We start from the raw sequence: 19,609 nt of genomic DNA on the forward strand, positions 1-19,609 counted from the left end.
GCTTGGAAAAAACCATCACAAAAAGACTATTTTGTTGTTTAAAGCTCTGTCTGTTTCCTCTATCTGTTCTCTCTGGGTGAAAAGAAGAATATCAGCATGAGCTAATCTTCTTCCTCAGCAACCAGAACTACCAAATGACTTTGGTTTACTCAGGAATTAACTGAACATTGTCTCTTTGACTAAAAGTCATGTGATACATCAAGCAAACCCCATCTGTGCCTCAGGAGTAATTGCTATACAAAGAACTTAATTGTCTTTTTCACAAGTGTAATCACTACTAGCTCTTTTCCCCAAGGTTATAAGCAGGCTGCTTTAGAGTCCAGCTTTTAGGCTGTCTTATCCTTCTAGTTATAAACATAAGAAAGAAGTGCATTTTCTCCCCTATAGACTGTATTCCTTGATTTCCACTGTGGACCAATGATTTTCTCTTCCTAGAACAGGACCAACAAGATAGGAGCTCATTGGGGACTATATAATAATTCAGGTCTTCATACTTGCAACACAGAAAATACTGACTTTTAAAGCTTCTTTTAATTTCAGCCCCCTTTTTTTTTTTTTTAAAGAAATTGCCTTCAAGATTTAACCTATGCCAGGAAGAAAGTCCTTCAGCAAAGGATCGTTACCTTGTCGTGGTGCTGGAGCTTGAGCACCTCAATGATGCCATGAGCTAAACCGTGAAGGGCCACCCAAGACGGGAAGGTCATGACAGAGAGGTCAGACTAAATGCGATCCCTGGGGAAGGTAATGGCAACCCACCTCAGTATTCTTGCCGTGAAAACTAAATGGATCAGTACAACCAGAGATATGTCGGTATACCATCGGAAAATGAGACCCCCAGGTCGGAAGATGGTCAAAATGCTACTGGGGAGGAACAGAGGATGAGCTCAACTAGCCCCAGATGTGATGACGCAGCTAGCTCAAAGCCGAAAGGACGGCTAGCGGCCGACGGTGCTGGTGGTGAACGGCGAATCCGATGTTCTAAGGATCAACACACCATCGGAACCTGGAATGTAAGATCTATGAGCCAGGGCAAATTGGATGTGGTTATTGGTGAGATGTCAAGATTAAAGATAGACTTTCTGGGCGTCAGTGAACTGAAATGGACTGGAATGGGCCACTTCACATCAAATGACCACCAGATCTACTACTGCGGACAAGAGGACCACAGAAGAAATGGAGTAGCCTTCATAATTAATAGTAAAGTGGCTAAAGCAGTGCTTGGATACAACCCAAAAAATGATAGAATGATCTCAATTCGAATTCAGGGCAAGCCATCTAACATCACAGTGATCCAAATATACGCCCCAACCACAAATGCTGAAGAAGCTGAAGTAGAGCAGTTCTATGAGGATCTGCAGCACCTACTGGACAACACGCCTAAAAGAGATGTTATTTTCATCACAGGAGACTGGAATGCTAAGGTGGGCAGTCAAATGACACCTCGAATTACAGGTAAGTATGGCCTGGGAGAACAAAACGAAGCAGGACACAGGCTGATAGAATTTTGCCAAGACAATTCACTCTGCATAACAAACACTCTCTTCCAACAACCTAAGAGACGGCTTTATACATGGACTTCACCAGATGGACAACATTGAAATCAGATTGATTACATCCTTTGCAGCCAAAGGTGGCGGACATCTGTACAGTCGGTAAAAACAAGGCCTGGAGCTGACTGTAGTTCAGATCACGAACTTCTTCTTGCACAATTTAGGATCAGACTAAAGAGATTAGGGAAGACCCACAGATCAGCTAGATATGAGCTCACTAATATTCCTAAGGAATATGCAGTGGAAGTGAAGAATAGATTTAAGGGACTGGACTTAGTAGATAGGGTCCCGGAAGAACTCTGGACAGAAGTTGGCAGCATTGTTCAGGAGGAGGCAACAAAATACATCCCAAAGAAAGAGAAAACCAAGAAGGCAAAATGGCTGTCTGCTGAGACACTAGAAGTAGCCCAAGAAAGAAGGAAAGCAAAAGGCAACAGTGATCGGGGGAGATATGCCCAATTAAATGCAAAATTCCAGAGGTTAGCCAGAAGAGATAAGGAATTATTTTTAAACAAGCAATGCGCGGAAGTGGAAGAAGACAATAGAATAGGAAGGACAAGAGACCTCTTCCAGAAAATTAGAAACATTGGAGGTAAATTCCAGGCAAAAATGGGTATGATCAAAAACAAAGATGGCAAGGACCTAACAGAAGAAGAAGAGATCAAGAAAAGGTGGCAAGAATATACAGAAAACCTGTATAGGAAGGATAACAATATCGGGGATAGCTTTGACAGTGTGGTCGGTGAGCTAGAGCCAGACATCCTGAAGAGTGAGGTTGAGTGGGCCTTAAGAAGCATTGCTAATAACAAGGCAACAGGAGACGACGGCATCCCAGCTGAACTGTTCAAAATCTTGCAAGATGATGCTGTCAAGGTAATGCATGCTATATGCCAGCAAATTTGGAAAACACAAGAATGGCCATCAGACTGGAAAAAATCAACTTATATCCCCATACCAAAAAAGGGAAACACTAAAGAATGTTCAAACTATCGAACAGTGGCACTCATTTCACATGCCAGTAAGGTAATGCTCAAGATCCTGCAAGGTAGACTTCAGCAGTTCATGGAGCGAGAATTGCCAGACGTACAAGCTGGGTTTAGAAAAGGCAGAGGAACTAGAGACCAAATTGCCAATATCCGCTGGATAATGGAAAAAGCCAGGGAGTTTCAGAAAAACATCTATTTCTGTTTTATTGACTATTCTAAAGCCTTTGACTGTGTGGACCATAACAAATTGTGGCAAGTTCTTAGTGGTATGGGGATACCAAGTCATCTTGTATGCCTCCTGAAGAATCTGTATAACGACCAAGTAGCAACAGTAAGAACAGACCACGGAACAACAGACTGGTTTAAGATTGGGAAAGGAGTACGGCAGGGCTGTATACTCTCACCCTACCTATTCAACTTGTATGCAGAACACATCATGCGACAAGCTGGCCTTGAGGAATCCAAGGCTGGAGTTCAAATCTCTGGAAGAAACATTAACAATCTCAGATATGCAGATGATACCACTTTGATGGCTGAAAGTGAAGAGGAACTGAGGAGCCTTATGATGAAGGTGAAAGAAGAAAGTGCAAAAGCTGGTTTGCAGCTAAACCTCAAAAAAACCAAGATTATGGCAACCAGCTTGATTGATAACTGGCAAATAGAGGGAGAAAATGTAGAAGCAGTGAAAGACTTTGTATTCCTAGGTGCAAAGATTACTGCAGATGCTGACTGCAGTCAGGAAATCAGAAGACGCTTAATCCTTGGAAGAAAAGCAATGACAAATCTCGATAAAATAGTTAAGAGCAGAGACATCACACTGACAACAAAGGCCCGCATAGTTAAAGCAATGGTGTTCCCTGTAGTAACATATGGCTGCGAGAGCTGGACCATAAGGAAGGCTGAGCGAAGGAAGATCGATGCTTTTGAACTGTGGTGTTGGAGGAAAATTCTGAGAGTTCCTTGGACTGCAAGAAGATCCAACCAGTCCATCCTCCAGGAAATAAAGCCAGACTGCTCACTTGAGGGAATGATATTAAAGGCAAAACTGAAATACTTTGGCCACATAATGAGAAGACAGGACACCCTGGAGAAGATGCTGATGCTAGGGAGAGTGGAGGGCAAAAGGAAGAGGGGCCGACCAAGGGCAAGATGGATGGATGATATTCTAGAGGTGACGGACTCGTCCCTGGGGGAGCTGGGGGTGTTGACGACCGACAGGAAGCTCTGGCGTGGGCTGGTCCATGAAGTCACGAAGAGTCGGAAGCGACTAAACGAATAAACAACAACAAGGAAGAAAGTCATTGATCTTTGTATTGTAGTAGCTTGTGTATTGAGAGAGACAACTCCGTGCATTGTTGTTCTCCTGTTTCAGGTACATTAAAGCAAACAGTTCATCCCACAGAATTTAGCTCAGGCTACAGTGTAGTAAAAACCATCTCCTTGTCTTTCTCAGCCTTTTCCTGGCCCTCATGTCAGTTCTGCTGAAGGTAGATGCATTGTTTTCCTTTCCTTTACAAGAAAACACTTATGGTGTAAGATAGAGATTTTAAACTGGAAGTTTCTAATCTTACGTTTCTGTAATCTTTATAACTCTGTGAAGTGGATCCAATTTTAACATGAAATCTTTTTAAATTCCGGGTAAAACATTATGGTTGATTCACAGAGATCTGCCGTACTGGATCTAAACGAATGTGTGAGGCTCAGGAGCAGCCTATCTTTCTCTCTCTTTCCCCCATCCAGTTGGCAGATGCATGTGATGCCATCAGTAGGGTAGAGGCATTAGTGATGAAGTTACGTGTTGAGTTTGTTTTGTTTTAGAGGTTTTAAAGGCTGGAAATGAGTGGAGATCTTTGAAAAGTCAAACTACTTTAGTTTTCACGCTTAACATACCCCCACCATGAGTTAAATTGTGCTGCTGAAAATTGGTCATTTCGCCACTAAGTTTTGGTGGAGTGATCTTGAGATGCTGGGCAGTAGCAGATCAGTCTGCATGCCAGTAGCAGATCAGTCTGCATGCCTGATCTAATCCCTTGAGGGCTTATAGCTGAGGGTGTGAATTGAGTTTGTCATGGAAGGATTCTGTGGTTATTTGAAAGCGATTATGCTTATTTCCATAAGCATGTCTCAGAGGTCAGGCCCTCAAAATTATGGCAAATGTAGACTCCTGCACCATCTTCTAGTCTGCTTTAACTTCATATATACATTGATGGAATCTGAGCTACAACTGTGACCAGCAAAAAGATTTGTGAGGTACCTTAAAAAGGGGTTGATTCAGCGTGCAGCAGTTTTGAAAAAGACAAATTCCACTCTAGGTATCATTAAGACAGATTTGAAAACTGCCCGGATTGTACTCTGTAACAGGTCTGCATCTGAGATACTCTGCACAGTTCCGGTCACTAGATTTGATAAAGTGGGGCTGAAAAAGTGCAGAAAAGAGCAACCAAAACTATCAAAAGGCGTGAATGCTTGCCCTGCAAGACAAGGCTAAATCATTTGGGATTCTTTACCTTGGAAGAAAGACAACCTAGTGGGGACAAGTTTGAAGTGTATTTAATCATGCATGGCAGGGGGATTATGGATTGGGAGAAATTTTTCTTCCACTAGCACCACCAGATTGGAAGGAGACTCAGAATAGATACAAATTATATCGGTGCATAAGTATGAGGGATTCATTAGTAAAAGACATGGTGGCCACTAACTTGAATGCTTTTAAAGGGGATTAGATAAATTCATGGAGGACAGGTCTATTGAGGGCTTGAAGACTTTTTAAGACTTGGTCTTATATCTGGCTTGGGAGTAGCTTGCCTCCAAATGCAAATTGCAGGGGAAGCGAAGCAGGAGAAAGATTTGTCCCCACCTCCCTCTGGCATCTGGGTTGCAACTATGAGAAACCAAATGCTGGACTAAGATGGGCTTTGGCATGATCCAGCAGAGCTATTCTTATTAAGATAGTTCTCATTTAGTTACCACAGTTTGGACCGGCAACTCAGTCATTACATGAAGCAGTTGCTAAGTGAAACCACAACTGTGCTTACGATCGTACTTCAGCTTTCCTTTGCTGTCCAGACCTGTGAAGGTCATAAATGCAAGGATTGGTCATAAGGTTACTTTTTCATCACCGTTGTAACTTTGAATGGTTGCTAAACGAGGAAGTTGCTAAACAAGGACTACCTGTATTATTTTGTTTTTATACTATTGTATCCAACCCTGACTCCTTTCTGTGATTTATAAGTCATGCTTAGTCGTGGCCTGTCTTAATTTTCTGCTCTAATATGCTGCTAGTAACAATTATTTGGTCATTTCCACCACGTTCTTCCTTAAAATGTATTTTGTTTTAGTTTCTGTTTTCTGAATCTCCTTAATTAGATAAATGGGGGTTATGCTGTCTGATTTTTATTTTCATTTTAATGTTTCATTGAAAATGGTATGGTGTCCATAGAAGTTGAAACAAGAAGTTGAATGAGTAACAATCTCAGTTTCTTACAACTCTGTTCTTATAAAATATATATTTGATACTGTTCTGCTCATTCCCATCTAGTGTCTGGATGTTTTACTTTTATTCCCTTCCCCCGAGATTTTTTTAACAGTGCTACAGCTGGAATCCTAGTTCAGTCTTTTAACAGCATGTTCATTATTGCTTCATAGTAAATTTCACATTTGGATGGGGGGATGGAAAGCATTCATCTGATTACTTACTGCTTGGTCTGATCCGATTTTGTCAATCTTGGATTATTACACAAACTATTGAAGAGGGATCTTTGCTAAATTATTTGAAAAAAAAAAAAAAAAACTTTTCCCTGCCAGCTAATGTCACCTTTCATATTCCTTCATTATTTTTACTTACTTTTCCAGGGATGTCAACTTTTTAGATAATATTTTGGCAACATAATAATACTTTAGGAAGAAAAGTGATTTCTGTTTTCACTGTAGTATGTCATTTTAACAGGGATGGTAAACACATGAATTTAATCATATTCAAGAGAAATCTGATTTTCAGTATTCCTTCAAATAATGACCTGACTACAAAGTTGAATGTGCATCGATCAGGGCATCCTCTTCCCATGCCCCAAGCAACAACATGATCACTTTGCTTCAGAATTTCTTTTACGTTCCCTATAATTTCTGGAATTGCTTTTCTTGAAATTAGGATTTCAAGGAAATCCAAAGCCATTTCGGAATTCCTTAGGGAATGAAGACATTTTTGGAGTGTCACTCATGTATGCAAATTTTGTCAGGATATAGAGCAAAGAACCACGCTGAGATCAGAAGCTTTAGCTCTGGTGTTTATTGTTCTGCTCTACAGTACAGAATCCTGCTAAACTGAGAAAGCACCAGCAATTCCTACCAGAAAAGCTCAGAAGGCTAAGGCGGTTCTCTTCTGGATTTCTTGATGGGGGGGGGGGGAGAATCAGTACTGTGTGTGCGTTTTTCCCCCTGGAGAGGGCCCCCCTCTCCTTCATCAGCAGCGTTCATAACCAATTTCATTGTATGGATGTCAATATAGAGCACAAGGACTGGATTGAAGGAAGTGATATGTACATCCAGATCTCATTTTTTAATCCCTGGAAGGCTCTTTGGAACGTCATACCTTAACTTCATTTTCTCAGCAATTGTCCTTCCAGTCAGGAAGGACTTCTTATCATTTCTTTTTCTTTTGATTCACTTTTAAAACAGTAAATGTTAAATATATTTAGCTGGAAATGTGTCTCAATGGAACTCACCTTTAAGATAATATGCTTTATAGTGTTCAGAGCAGGGTTTCTCAACCTCGGCAACTTTAAGATGTGTGGACTTCAGCTCCCAGAATTCCCCAGCCAGCTGGCTGGGGAATTCTGGGAGCTGAAGTCCACACATCTTAAAGTTGCCGAGGTTGAGAAACCCTGATTCAAAGGTATCATTCCCTTATTCTCTGTATCGTTTATAGTACAGAGGAGGAAGTGGAGATAGCAGCAACAAAAAGCCTTCACTAACTCTGACTTTGAGCTCCTTACTTATATTTAACTAGAATTCCAGTTTGACTGGATTTTTCTTCAAAGAAATTCAAGTAGTAAACTTTTGTACACAAAATCATGGTAGACATATTGCCATGTACTCTTTCTAGAATGTCTATTTCTTCATCGTGAATTCAGTGACAGGATTAGTTTTGATGACTATCATTTCCATTTCAAGTCAGAGATGACTACATGGTGCAATGTTGCACGTTCTAGCACATTCTGGGATGTTTCTTGATATTCTTGCAACTGCAGCAACTCTTAAGGAAGGGCTGTCATAGGATAGCAGACTCAGCTGTTTAAAGTCCTTCCTCCTTTCTACAACTACTGACTGGAATACTGTAGGAAGCTACTGAAGTTCAAGAAAGAGGACCAGGGGGCATAAATAGCTGTTATTCTGCTGCGCAACTCTCTGACTGGATTAGCGTTCTTGAATAACCTCTAGGTATTCATGGAATACCTGCAGGTTTTCTCTTTGCTTTGCATAGATCAATATTTTGTGAATTATGGTAGTAATTTAAGAAAATTGGGCATGGCTGGATGATGTTTCACGAACATTCCCACCTACAAGATGACTTATTGCGTGATGAACTAACAAGTGCTATGAAATTTCCATTTGAGTGTGAATTAATTCTATGCAGAAATTAGAAGACTTTGCATGTACTGTATAATTATTGTAGGGAATTATATCTTTAAATTCCTCTGTACATGAAACTTTTAGTGCCGTACTTTATATTTAGAATAGAAGTATACATTAGATACTATTTGAATAAAACCTGAGCAAGAAACTGTATCAGGCATGATAGTTAGGACAGTCAAATTACTACTGTGGCCATATTTCAAAAAGATTAAAACAAAAATATACTTTTATTTTGGAAGATGAAAAAGTAAGATTTTAAGTTCTGCTATCTTTATTGCCTTTGATAAACACCGCACCCCTATATTTAACTTTTTTCCTGGACCAAGAGGCTTGTTGGGTTGAATATAATAAAATTTATTATATATCAGGTTGGTTTATGAACAACAGTGGGGAAAATGGCCAAATGATATGCTAATATTTTAGTTATTTACATTTATAGTCCTGATTGGAATGGCCACTAATTATAAATTTTACAGGTTTATATTAACTGATGAGGGCTATAACAAAATATAAAGAATGAGTTATGTATTAAATGATACAGTGCGCATGTTCTGTACATGCATTGTGCTGTACAATGTTAGGATAATCTTTAGGAAATAATCTGTATTGGCTTTAGGAATGTAAAACTGAATCCCAAAATGCCCCTCAAAACTGAATCCCAAAATGTCAGGCAGTACCCTGAATTGTGTTTATTTAACATGATGGAGGGTACTGCCTGACATTTTGGGATTCAGTTTTGAGACGCGGTGGCGCTGCGGGTTAAACCGCTGAGCTGTCGATCGGAAGGTCGGCGGTTCGAAACCGCGCGGCGGGGTGAGCTCCCGTTGTTAATCCCAGCTCCTGCTCACCTAGCAGTTCGAAAACATGCAAATGTGAGTAGATCAATAGGTACCGCTTCGGCGGGAAGGTAACGGCGTTCCGAGTCGTCATGCTGGCCACATGACCCGGAAGTGTCTATGACAACGCCGGCTCCAAGGCTTAGAAACGGAGATGAGCACCGCCCCCTAGAGTCGGATTCGACTGGACTTTACGTCAAGGGAAACCTTTACCTTTACCTTTGAGACGCAGCCATCAAAGATTAAGGGACACAGCTGTGGCAGTATTCCCTGGGCATTTCTGCTGTGCCACCCCATCCCAGTAGCCCCTCTCCTTCTCATAAGTTCATGCGCTGCTGTCCCCCTTGTATTTTGCAAATGGCACCATTTGGAAAGACTGCAACTGAGTGAACCACCAGAGAGGTGGCTACTCCAGACGGCATTCTCCAGCAGAATTAGAGATTAGGCAGAGCAGGGAATGAGCAATGGTGAGGCTTTGGCTGCCCTGCGCAATCTCCTCACCCACCCAAGTAGGTGCAATGAAGGATGCTGCTCTATCATCAGGATTAAAGTAAAATCTGATTGCTTTGGCACATAAGATAAAAACGAGGGTTTTATCTTGTCCATCAGGTCAGGTAGTGAAATGCCTGCACTAGCCTTGATTCAGATGGCTTGGAAACAAGCCATTCATTAGCACCGATCGATTAATGGTATGGACATTAAAAAAAAAAAGAGGGAGAAGCAAAATGCAGTCAGTTACATTCTAATACAAATTGTCTAAATAGAGGATGTTTGTGTAGAAAGTAATTTATCTCCTAATAGTATCTTTCTTTTCATTCCTTAAACTATCAGGAAAAAGGGAACTGCAGGTGCAGAATGAAGATGCCACATTTTCAGATTTGTACCAAGCAATTTGAGGCTGTTTTGCATCAGCCTGCAGAACTGGTTTCTGCTGTGGCTTAAACAGGATGAACAGACCAAAGAGGGACTTTCTTTTCTGCAAAAATAGTGACAGTGGCAATTGTCCTCCTTGAAGTAATTTATAAGACTACATGCAAGCATTCTAAAGAAATGAAAGAAGTCGGGCTCTGGTCACGCAAGGAGGTGGCAGACTGGTTGTTGGAGAATGCTGTGCCAGAATACTGTGAACCTCTGAAACATTTATCTGGGTGTGACTTGATCAATCTAACCAAGGCAGATTTTGAGAAGCCCCCTTTGTCGCGAGTGACTTCTGACAGTGGACAGCAGCTCTTGGACATGATAGAGACTTTGAAAATAGAACACCACATTGAGGCACACAAAAATGGGCATGCCAATGGCCACCTGAGCATCAGTACGGAGGCCCTGGCCAGTGAAAATGGCTTCAGCAAAACCCCCAAACCGAATGGGATGCCGAATGGCTACAGGAAAGAAATGATAAAAATCCCCATGCCGGAGCTGGAGCGCTCTCAGTATCCTGTGGAATGGGAGAAGACATTTCTGGCTTTCCTTTATGCACTCTGCTGCTTCATCATTACCACAGTGACAATCTCGCTTGTCCATGAACGAGTGCCTCCCAAGGAGGAGGAGCCACCCCTCCCGGATGCTTTTTTTGATTACTTTAGCCGGGTTCAGTGGGCCTTTTCTATTTGTGAAATAAACGGCTTGATCCTTGTAGGACTCTGGTTGGTTCAGTGGCTGCTTTTAAAATACAAGTAAGTAGACAGGTTGCGGTTGCTCCTAATTTTATTTTTATAGATACTTTGTTTTAAATTGTCATCTTCATTCCTAGTGATGCTCATGGTTCTTCATGATGGCCAAGGCAGAATTCATGGTTCCTCGACTTGCCTATTGGAAGGTTGCTATACCATGTGCTTTCCGAGAATGTCCTGGAACTTCTGTAAATCTTGGAGTCCCTAAGATGAGAGAGGAAGGGTGTCAGTGATGCTTTCAAGTATGTGAAGAAGAAAGTAAAATGGAGATCTAGCTAGATCCTCCTGCATGGAGAACTGTTTTGTCAGGAGAAGGATTATGACTCTTGATACTCCTGCGACTCAGGAGGCTTGAGGAAACTTTGTAGTGCAGTATTTCTGGATGCGGGGGTGGGTTATATGGATTGTAGGAGAAGGAAGATTATCTATGGAAACCCAAAAATACTTCTTGGCCTTATCATAAGATTTGGATTTTGAAACATTTTTTCATCATAAGATTTGGATTTTGTTTCAGAGAAACAAAGTATAGTCCATCTGTACAGCCTCCATAATGTTGCATTGGGTTTTTTTTTCCCCTTGTTGAAAGCTTTCTCAGGACAGTTGTGATTTTTCCTGAGATAACTGGCAGATTTCATGTATGTGTATAAATGTGTCCTGAGTTGGAGATGGCAGGTGATTTTACATCAGATAAAAGGCTATAAAGTTGGGTAAAATAGTTCTCAAAACTGGCTTATATCCACATGAAGACTTTTATAATCTGGTTCTGTTTATATTTGGCATCTAAAGCAAGTATATTGAAATTTGGAATTCACTCATAAAGAAAGAAAAACCAATGGAGCTGAAGATTTAATTAAATGACACAAAATGAAGCTAGCAAGCATATCTGTGGAAGAATGATTGAAAGCAGCATAAAGTTGTTAATCCCATTAATTTCAATTTCTTTAGGTTTGCCTTATGCTGAAAAATATTTCTCCTGGTTTTAAAAGTGAAATTTTGACAAAATGATTGAGAATTGGATTGCTCCCTTCGCTCTGATATAATACTGTATAATAAAAATTGCATTATGTGATCTGTGAAGCCAAATATTTGTTATGCAATCTCCAACTTGCAGAACAATTTGAAGTGCTTCCTTTTGAAATATGCCAATGTTTTGAAGGAGAGCATCCATTAATATTTCATATAATGGTCTGGATCCAAAAAACCTGTATTATTAGTATTATACAATAAACGGAGGATTGAATAACAGCGTCCCTACCTATTAGAGCCAAGCACTTTAGAGCCTTGCACAAAAAGTTTGCAAAATGACATTAGTGGTGAATTGTATACTGGCGCTTCAATGGAAAACATCTAAAAAGCTTTCCCAAACCATATCTTTGGAATCTGTTTAGCATGATGTTATACCTAATATTTATTGTATACATATGTGAATATGAATATATATAGCTATGTTCAATTGGCTGTTTTTGTATGTTGTCATACAACATAGACTCATTAACTAGAATCCCATCGATTTCAGTGACTGTGCCATGGGTATGCTAAACCTGGAAACTATATCTTATTGATAACAATATGTTGCTATCAACAGTAAAGGTAAAGTCTCTTTGAGCTGAGTTCAACTCTCCCTATTTTTATTTTTTGGTAACAGTATGAAAGTGGTTTCTCATTGCCTCCTTATTAGCTTTTTTTAAAAAACTTTCCAGTTTAACTTTCAGCTATTTATTCAGCTATTTATTTTTGGATGGTCACCCATCCAAGCACTAGCTAAGTTCTCAGCCTAATTAGGCTTCTGCAGAACATCTAAGATCAGCTAGGTGCTGCTACCTAGCTGGGCTTGTACTTCACACTTCCTCTTAAACTGGAATGTTATATTCTAAGAGTCTTAATAAAAATTCAGAATATCTTATATGAAATAGTTACTGAGGTAAAATGGAAGAATCTGAGGAAATGTCTTTGATGTCTTGTAATAGTTAAGAGTGTTTGAACTTTTAAGCTAGTCCAGAGGAATTAGAAAGAGGCCTTAGAACTAAGTATTAATTATATATTGACATGGCAATGGAGCCTCTCAACATGAAAGCATGTATTTAGTTATTAAGCAAATAATTTTTTTGTCAGTTAAAAAAAATGGAGAAAGGTCTCTAAATGGGGACGAAAGGCAAAATAACTAACCTAATGGTTAGGAAGAGGAACCAGATTTTCCTTAATATAATTTGTCTTGCTCAGTTTTTTTCAGCCTCTTTTTCTCCTAAAAATAAATGCAGTACCATTAACTTGCATGGAAAAAAATAGGAACTCTGAACTAGGAACTTAAAAGCCCATAAAAACTTAAAAGCCCATAAATGGGGGATAAACACATTTATTCTATTGGAGAAGACTGTGAATATGCATACAGCCACTTGACATCCCCTCTTCAACATCCCAGATTGCAGCCCATACTGTGTTCAATAGCTTGTATCTCTTTGAGAAACTGCCTGTAGTTCTGTGTTTGGTCATGTTGAAAAGAAAGCTGAGAACCAGATTTAATGTAGAAACAGTTTCAGGGATCTTCTTATCCTTTCCCCAGAATTGCTGCTAACATGACGATCTTCTTGGATCTATTCTAGTTCTGTGAGGTGGTAATATTTCATTTCATTTTATTTTAGTTGTTTTATTACCTAAATGGAATAGATAGTGTCTTGTTATTGAACGCATGGAGAAGACCTGGAGCAATTCTCTTTTTATTCTGAAATATTTCAAGCTCAGAAGCACTTCAAATGATACACAATTCCCTCTACCTTTTTCCCCCCCTTCCAGGTCTATTATTGGCAGAAGATTTTTTTGTATAGTTGGCACTCTGTACTTATACCGGTGTATTACAATGTATGTAACTACACTCCCAGTGCCTGGCATGCATTTCAACTGTTCTCCAAAGGTAACCCTTTTCTTTGCTATCATTATCTGACATCATTTTTTTTTTTCGTTTTCTTAGACATCCTGCAGTATTTGGAATAGTTAGCTCAGAGTGACTAATTAATTTCTTACGAAGGGGAATTGGCCGTAACTTTTTCACAGCTAATCAGTATTTCTTATTGCTCAACTTTTCTTTCTATTGCTTAACTGGATGAAGAAGTTCTGTCAGGATTTAGTTCAATATTTCCCTCATCCTGTCATGGCTTTCAGTTCCAAAGCAATAATCTGGTTATTTCACCAAAATCAGTCCCTTGACTCATCCAGCCTCAGAGGCAAGAAAAGCTGTCAAAACTGATCTCATTCCTTAGGAAGCTAGAGTGGTGTGGCATGTGAATTTCCAAGGTATCGATATACTCTCCAATTACCATATCTGAACATAGTCTGATAGAAATAACTGGAACCAATTAAGGGTAGCATCCTTAATATTCGTTCCACAATTTATCGTCCAGAGAATTGCTTGACAGTTAAGAGAAGCACAACACAGTTGGACACCTTCTTTGGATACATACATGCAGATCTAACTAGGGCCTCTTAATAATTGTGTTTCTGTCTAGGCCAAAGTTTTAATTAGACAAAGTAGAAGAAGAATGCCCTCACTCTCACAGGACCATCACTATCAGCCCTTTTGGGACAATACCAAGAGTTAGAACAATACCTTTATGGCTGTGTAAACTACCAGCAAGACAACTGGCCTGAACCTGTGGCTTAGTTTCCTTTTAATAATTTAGTTCATTCCTCTGTTCAGACTGTTCAGAGGTCTGTCATTCAGGCCACTTAACATCCACACATGTTGCCAAACGCTTCCCAGTCCTCCCCATTCCAGGGACATCCCATTTTCTGCAGGAACTGCAAGATGCTCAACATCCCCTCAAGGAAGTACAGTATAATTCCAAAACCTCCTGTATTGCCTGTGTTAGCAAGGAAGGTCTCTCCCCCCCCCCCCACCCCCAATTCACTGTTGGAAACCATATCTGGCTTTCCAGCAGATTTCTCCCTTCCACTCAGCCATCTAAGAAGCTGCATGCCAAATTTATTGAAGCCCTACCAGTAGTTGGACAGAACAATCCCATTGCCCTTTCTACATCTTCCATGGAAAAGGTACTAGTTTTCCACCATTCCCTCCTGTCCCCTGCCCTCTTGCCTCTTCTGAACCTCTGCCCACCCACCCATCTCAGTTTGGGGGGAAGAAGAATTTATGCAGAAGGGGACAATGAGCACCTTGAGTTGCACCCAGAAAGCAACTGGAAGCCAGTGCAGTTCACAAACCAGCAGTGTCCCACGGGCAAAATATGAAGCACCTAGAACTGCATGTGCTGCTGTATGCTGGACCAGTAGCAACTTCTGAGTGGTCTTCAACAGCAGCCTCATGCAAAGCACATTACAGTAACTAAGATGACTAAGGTTTGAGGGACGATGAGCAAGGCCTCCCAGTCCAGGAAAGGGCACAATTGATGAACAAGCCAAACCTGTGCAATGGCTCCCATAATCACTGCTGGACTTGAGCAGGAGCTGTGAGCCCAGGAGGATCCCCAAACTGTACATCTGGGAGAATGCTACCCCATCGAGAGTCAAGGATGAGGGCTCCAGGAGTCAAAAACCCAAAGCTAGTCTGTCTTGCCAGGGTTGAGTCTAAGTTGGTTCCCCCTGATTCAGTCCTTCACAGCCTCCAAGCACCGGGTAAGCACTTGAATGGCATCACCTGCCCAGCATGGGGTGTAGATGGATAACTGAGTATTCATCTGCATACGGATGATACTGCATCCCATGCCATCGAATGACCTCACCTTGCAGTATCATGTAGGTGTTAAATAGAGAGGAGAGACCAGAGCCCTGAGGAACCCCACGCAGAAGAGGCCAAGGAGTGGACCTCTACCCCCTACCAGCACCAACTGGGACTGGTCATGGAGGAAGGAGAACCAGTGCAAAACAGTGCCCCCACTCCTAACCCCCAGAGTCGGTCCAGAAGAATACCATGGTTGATTCTTGAAGGTTCTGCTCTTATCTAGCTACTCTGTGCAGGAACTCAAGAGTCTGAAGAGTTGTGAATCAAGCCAAGCCTGCATGAGGTCTGACTGCCACAGTGTGACTCCTGTACTTATGAACTGATCTTAGTTATTCTAATATAACCCCTAAAAGAACTGTGACAATTTCCTAACTTACATGATGTACGTAGGAACTGATTTCTCCACAACAGTGAACATTGTTGAATTCTGTAAGCCACCATTTTCATGGGAAATTTTTTTTTTTTAAAGAATATCACTTACGAATATTTAATGGACACGTAATCATTTTATTTCATCCAGTGGCTCTGTAACTGCTGTGAGATATTTTCAGAGATGGCCATAAAATAGAAGTGAGCTCCTGTTAATTATCAAGTAGGAGCTTCTATTATCTAACTTTGTGGTTATAGAATGAGGTTTTTTGTTAATTTGACAACAATAATGTAGTATTATTAGAAACCAGATGAATGCCAAATGTATTGTGGAGTCTGTTCCTCGTTATCCTTAGCCCACATTTGTGCCTAGCAGGTTTGACTTGTCATTTAGGAGTTTTGGGATTTATTTATCGTATTTCTTCACTGCCCATCTTGTATTGTAACAACTCTGGGTGGTCTACAAATGAATAAAAGAATAAGAGAGTCAGTTTGGTCTAGTGGTTAAGACAACGGGCTAGAAACCAGAAGTCTGTGAATTCTAGTCCCCATGAAAGCTGGCTGGGTGACCTTGGGCCAGTCACTCTCTCTCAGCCCAATTCACCTCACAGGGTTGCTGTTGTGGGGAAAATAGGAGGAGGAACGAGTATTAGGTATGTTCACCACCTTGAGTTATTTATAAAAATAACAAAGGGATAATAAATAAATAAATAAATAAAATAATAAAACGTTCATTATAAAATATAAATATACATAAATATACAAATATAAAATATAAAATCCAAGACAGTCTTAATAAAATTTTCCGGGGCCACATCAAAGAAAGTTTATTAAAGTTTATAGTCTTGTCAGCTCTCTTAAAAGCATGATAATTCGATAGTTACAGTGCATTGCGCTTTTCTTGCTAACTGCCCAGAAACTGCTGCAATATATTGGGAACTCTGTTGTTTTATAGCTGTTGTAAGCACATGTAAGCAACTTCCATTGCACAATTTCACACTGAGATATCAGCTAAATGGGGCTGTTTAGATTTTTCAAAGAAACTGGGTAAGTGAGCTAGTGAAGTTTTAACCTTGAAAATTTAGAAATAAATTTTACTATAAAATAAAATAGTATGACCTGTTTTGGTTTCAACCAGTATTTCACTGCAGGATCACTGTATTCTCTGTTCTTTTTAATTTAATATCATACAATGCCAATATATTGAAAAATTGCACATAGAGATGAGGAATTGACCTACTAAATTTGGCTTGAACATTGTGAGATTGGATTCACCTTGCTTGGGGGATCTGTTCTGTCTTTTAATTTAATTTCATGTTCTATGTGAACGCTATCCAAAAACAGTAATACACATTCCAACCACTTCTTGTTAATCAACATCCTTCTGCAAAGAAGATAGTACTTAGGTTAGTTCTTCCCACCTAAACAATGATTCAGACTTCTTATGGTCATTTGACTGATTACAGTACAGAAAGAAAGAAAATTATCATGGTGAGCAAGTTGTTTCTCTGATATTTTAACTCATTTCCTTTTTGTTGAGCAATTAAAGTGATTTTAGCTTGCTAATTTCTGTCCTGATGAAACAATCACAACTAGGAAAAAACTGAGAAGTCTAAGGTAGAAGATGGTTATTAAAGAAAAGCTTTCTATGCAATTTCCATAGGGGTAGCTGTGTTATAATTTTGTAACTAGTGAAGAATTTTGTGGTCTGAGAAAAAGATTAACAAACACACTGTTATAAAAGCTTTTGTGTAGTGAATGCACCTCCATCAAGCTTATGCTGTAATCTATTTGTTAGCCTTAGTGCCGGAACAAAAGTCTTTATTGCTATTTATTCTCTGTGCTGCTCTGATTTATTCAATGGCCTGGAAGCCTAATTACTTGCAGTACAATGTTTTAAAGTTAAGCCCATTTGAACTAACATGTTGATTTATCCCCTCCTCTTTCCTTAAGCTTTTTGGCGACTGGGAGTCACACATGAGGAGGATCATGAAGCTGCTTGCTGGAGGTGGTCTCTCAATCACAGGATCACATGACATGTGTGGTGACTACCTGTACAGTGGTCACACAGTGATGTTAACTCTGACATACTTATTTATCAAAGAATGTAAGTCTGAAATACCTTTGTTATTCGATAGAACAATGTATATTACTTGGTTAAACGAGATCACCCTGCAAAATTGTTGCCCTTCATCAGAGCTTTATACTTTTATAATATGTTTGTTTAGAAGTACCTCTTAAGGTATAACTCTCCCAAAATTAAAGGAACTCATAGAAGATTCATTAAGAATACTGACTTTTCAATGATCTAAAAATATAGTGTGTGTGGATTGATGCAACATTGTTTTGTAATTGCTCCACGTTACGTTTACTATGCTGTACCCTGATGCTAGGAAAGACTGAAGGCAAAAGGAGAAGGGGATGGCAGAGGATGAGGTGGTTAGACAGCATCACCGATGCAATGAATGTGAATTTGAGTAAACTCCAGGAGACAGTGGAGGACAGGAAGGCCTGGTGTGCTACGGTCCATGAGGTCATGAAGAGTCAGACACGACTTAACAACTGAACAACAACAATCTATTCTATCAGTAATTACTAAATTGTTACCACAGCTAGTAACAGTTGCATGAATGGGACAAAGACCTTAATCATGCTTGTTTTCTAGGAGTGAGCTGTAGTATTTTTTTTTAATTTACAGTAATTTAAAAACAATCCTGAATAAGTTTTTTTCAAAGCTAAAAATACTGAGTTAGCCAACATATAATTGAAGCAAATGGGATTAGAATAATTTTGAAGAAGCTGGAGTAACACACCGTTTTTCATTCCTATTGTCATACAGGTAGTCCTCATTGAACGACCATTTGTTCAGCAACCATTTGATGCTACGACAGCACTGAACAAGGAGGAATTACAGCTGTTCCTTGTACTTGCTGCTGTCACAGCATCCCCGAGGTCACATGGTCGTGATTCGGTTGCTTGGCAACCGGCTTACAGTTATGACATTGCAGCATCCCACGGTCAGGTGCTCATCATTTGTCACCTTCCCTGCTGGCTTCTGACAAGCAAAGTCAATGGGGAAGCCAGCAGGAGGTCGCAAATGGTGACCAAGTGACTGTGGGATGCTGCGACCATGTGGGATTTGCATAATGACAGCAACTGGGACTGCAAGAACTGCTGTCGTAAGTTGGCACGGTCAAGTGGCATCACGCTTTATGACTGCATTGCTTAGCAATGGAATTGCCTGTCCAAATTACCATAGTTAAGTGAGGACTACCTGTAATGGTAATCATTAATCATAAAGTGGTGCTTATAAATTAGTTGTCTTCTCTAGACACTGAATGGAATCCACTGGTCTCCCTTCACTGACAGGAGGCTTCCATCAACAGAACGTGGAGAGGAAAATTTATTTCTCTGTTCTCTCCCCAGATCTTCTCCACAAGGTTGGAAAGGACCTTGTGGAGCATATTTTGAAGGATTTCAAGAGCAGGAGGAATCACCATTTACTGACTGAAGCTTTCTGTTGACAGAAAGACATAAATTGGGTTCCACCCAATCATTTTTGAGAATATGCACAGAGAAATTAATTCAATAGCAGAGTGTGCAGAAATGAGATTAATTCAACCACAAAAATCAATCTGTGCTATAGATTGAACATTTATATTTAAATTACATAAATTAACAATCCAATTACTGCTGTATCTAGCTCACTTGTTAAAATGTCAGTCATGATAGTACTCTAGTTTATACCATATTTGCATTTAAAATGGAATGCTTATAAATTAAATATTATTAGGAGTAATAAAATATTATTGTTAATAAATGAGTCATGAATATTGAG

The 19,609-nt window shown here is 40.0% G+C and overlaps 2 protein-coding genes across 3 annotated transcripts in view; one reads left to right on the top strand and one right to left on the bottom strand.

Annotated features, from left to right (window-relative positions):
* SGMS1 (sphingomyelin synthase 1) overlaps window positions 1-19,609 on the top strand; it is an 81,972-nt gene that overhangs the window by 54,725 nt on the left and 7,638 nt on the right. For both annotated transcript variants that reach the window (XM_063307463.1, XM_063307462.1), the window contains 3 exons: window positions 9,835-10,676; window positions 13,464-13,581; window positions 17,725-17,878. In XM_063307463.1, the coding sequence (XP_063163533.1) occupies window positions 10,054-10,676; window positions 13,464-13,581; window positions 17,725-17,878 (895 nt within the window). In that variant the 5' untranslated portion in view covers window positions 9,835-10,053. The remainder of the gene's footprint in view (window positions 1-9,834; window positions 10,677-13,463; window positions 13,582-17,724; window positions 17,879-19,609) is intronic.
* Window positions 13,104-19,609, bottom strand: part of A1CF (APOBEC1 complementation factor) — an 81,275-nt gene continuing 74,769 nt past the window's right edge. Inside the window, exon 12 of the mRNA XM_063307457.1 lies at window positions 13,104-13,324. Coding sequence (XP_063163527.1) covers window positions 13,299-13,324 — 26 coding nt within the window. The 3' untranslated portion in view covers window positions 13,104-13,298. The remainder of the gene's footprint in view (window positions 13,325-19,609) is intronic.

The sequence above is a fragment of the Candoia aspera genome, chromosome 6 (genome assembly GCF_035149785.1).
Source record: "Candoia aspera isolate rCanAsp1 chromosome 6, rCanAsp1.hap2, whole genome shotgun sequence".
Classification (NCBI taxonomy): Eukaryota; Metazoa; Chordata; class Lepidosauria; order Squamata; family Boidae; genus Candoia; species Candoia aspera.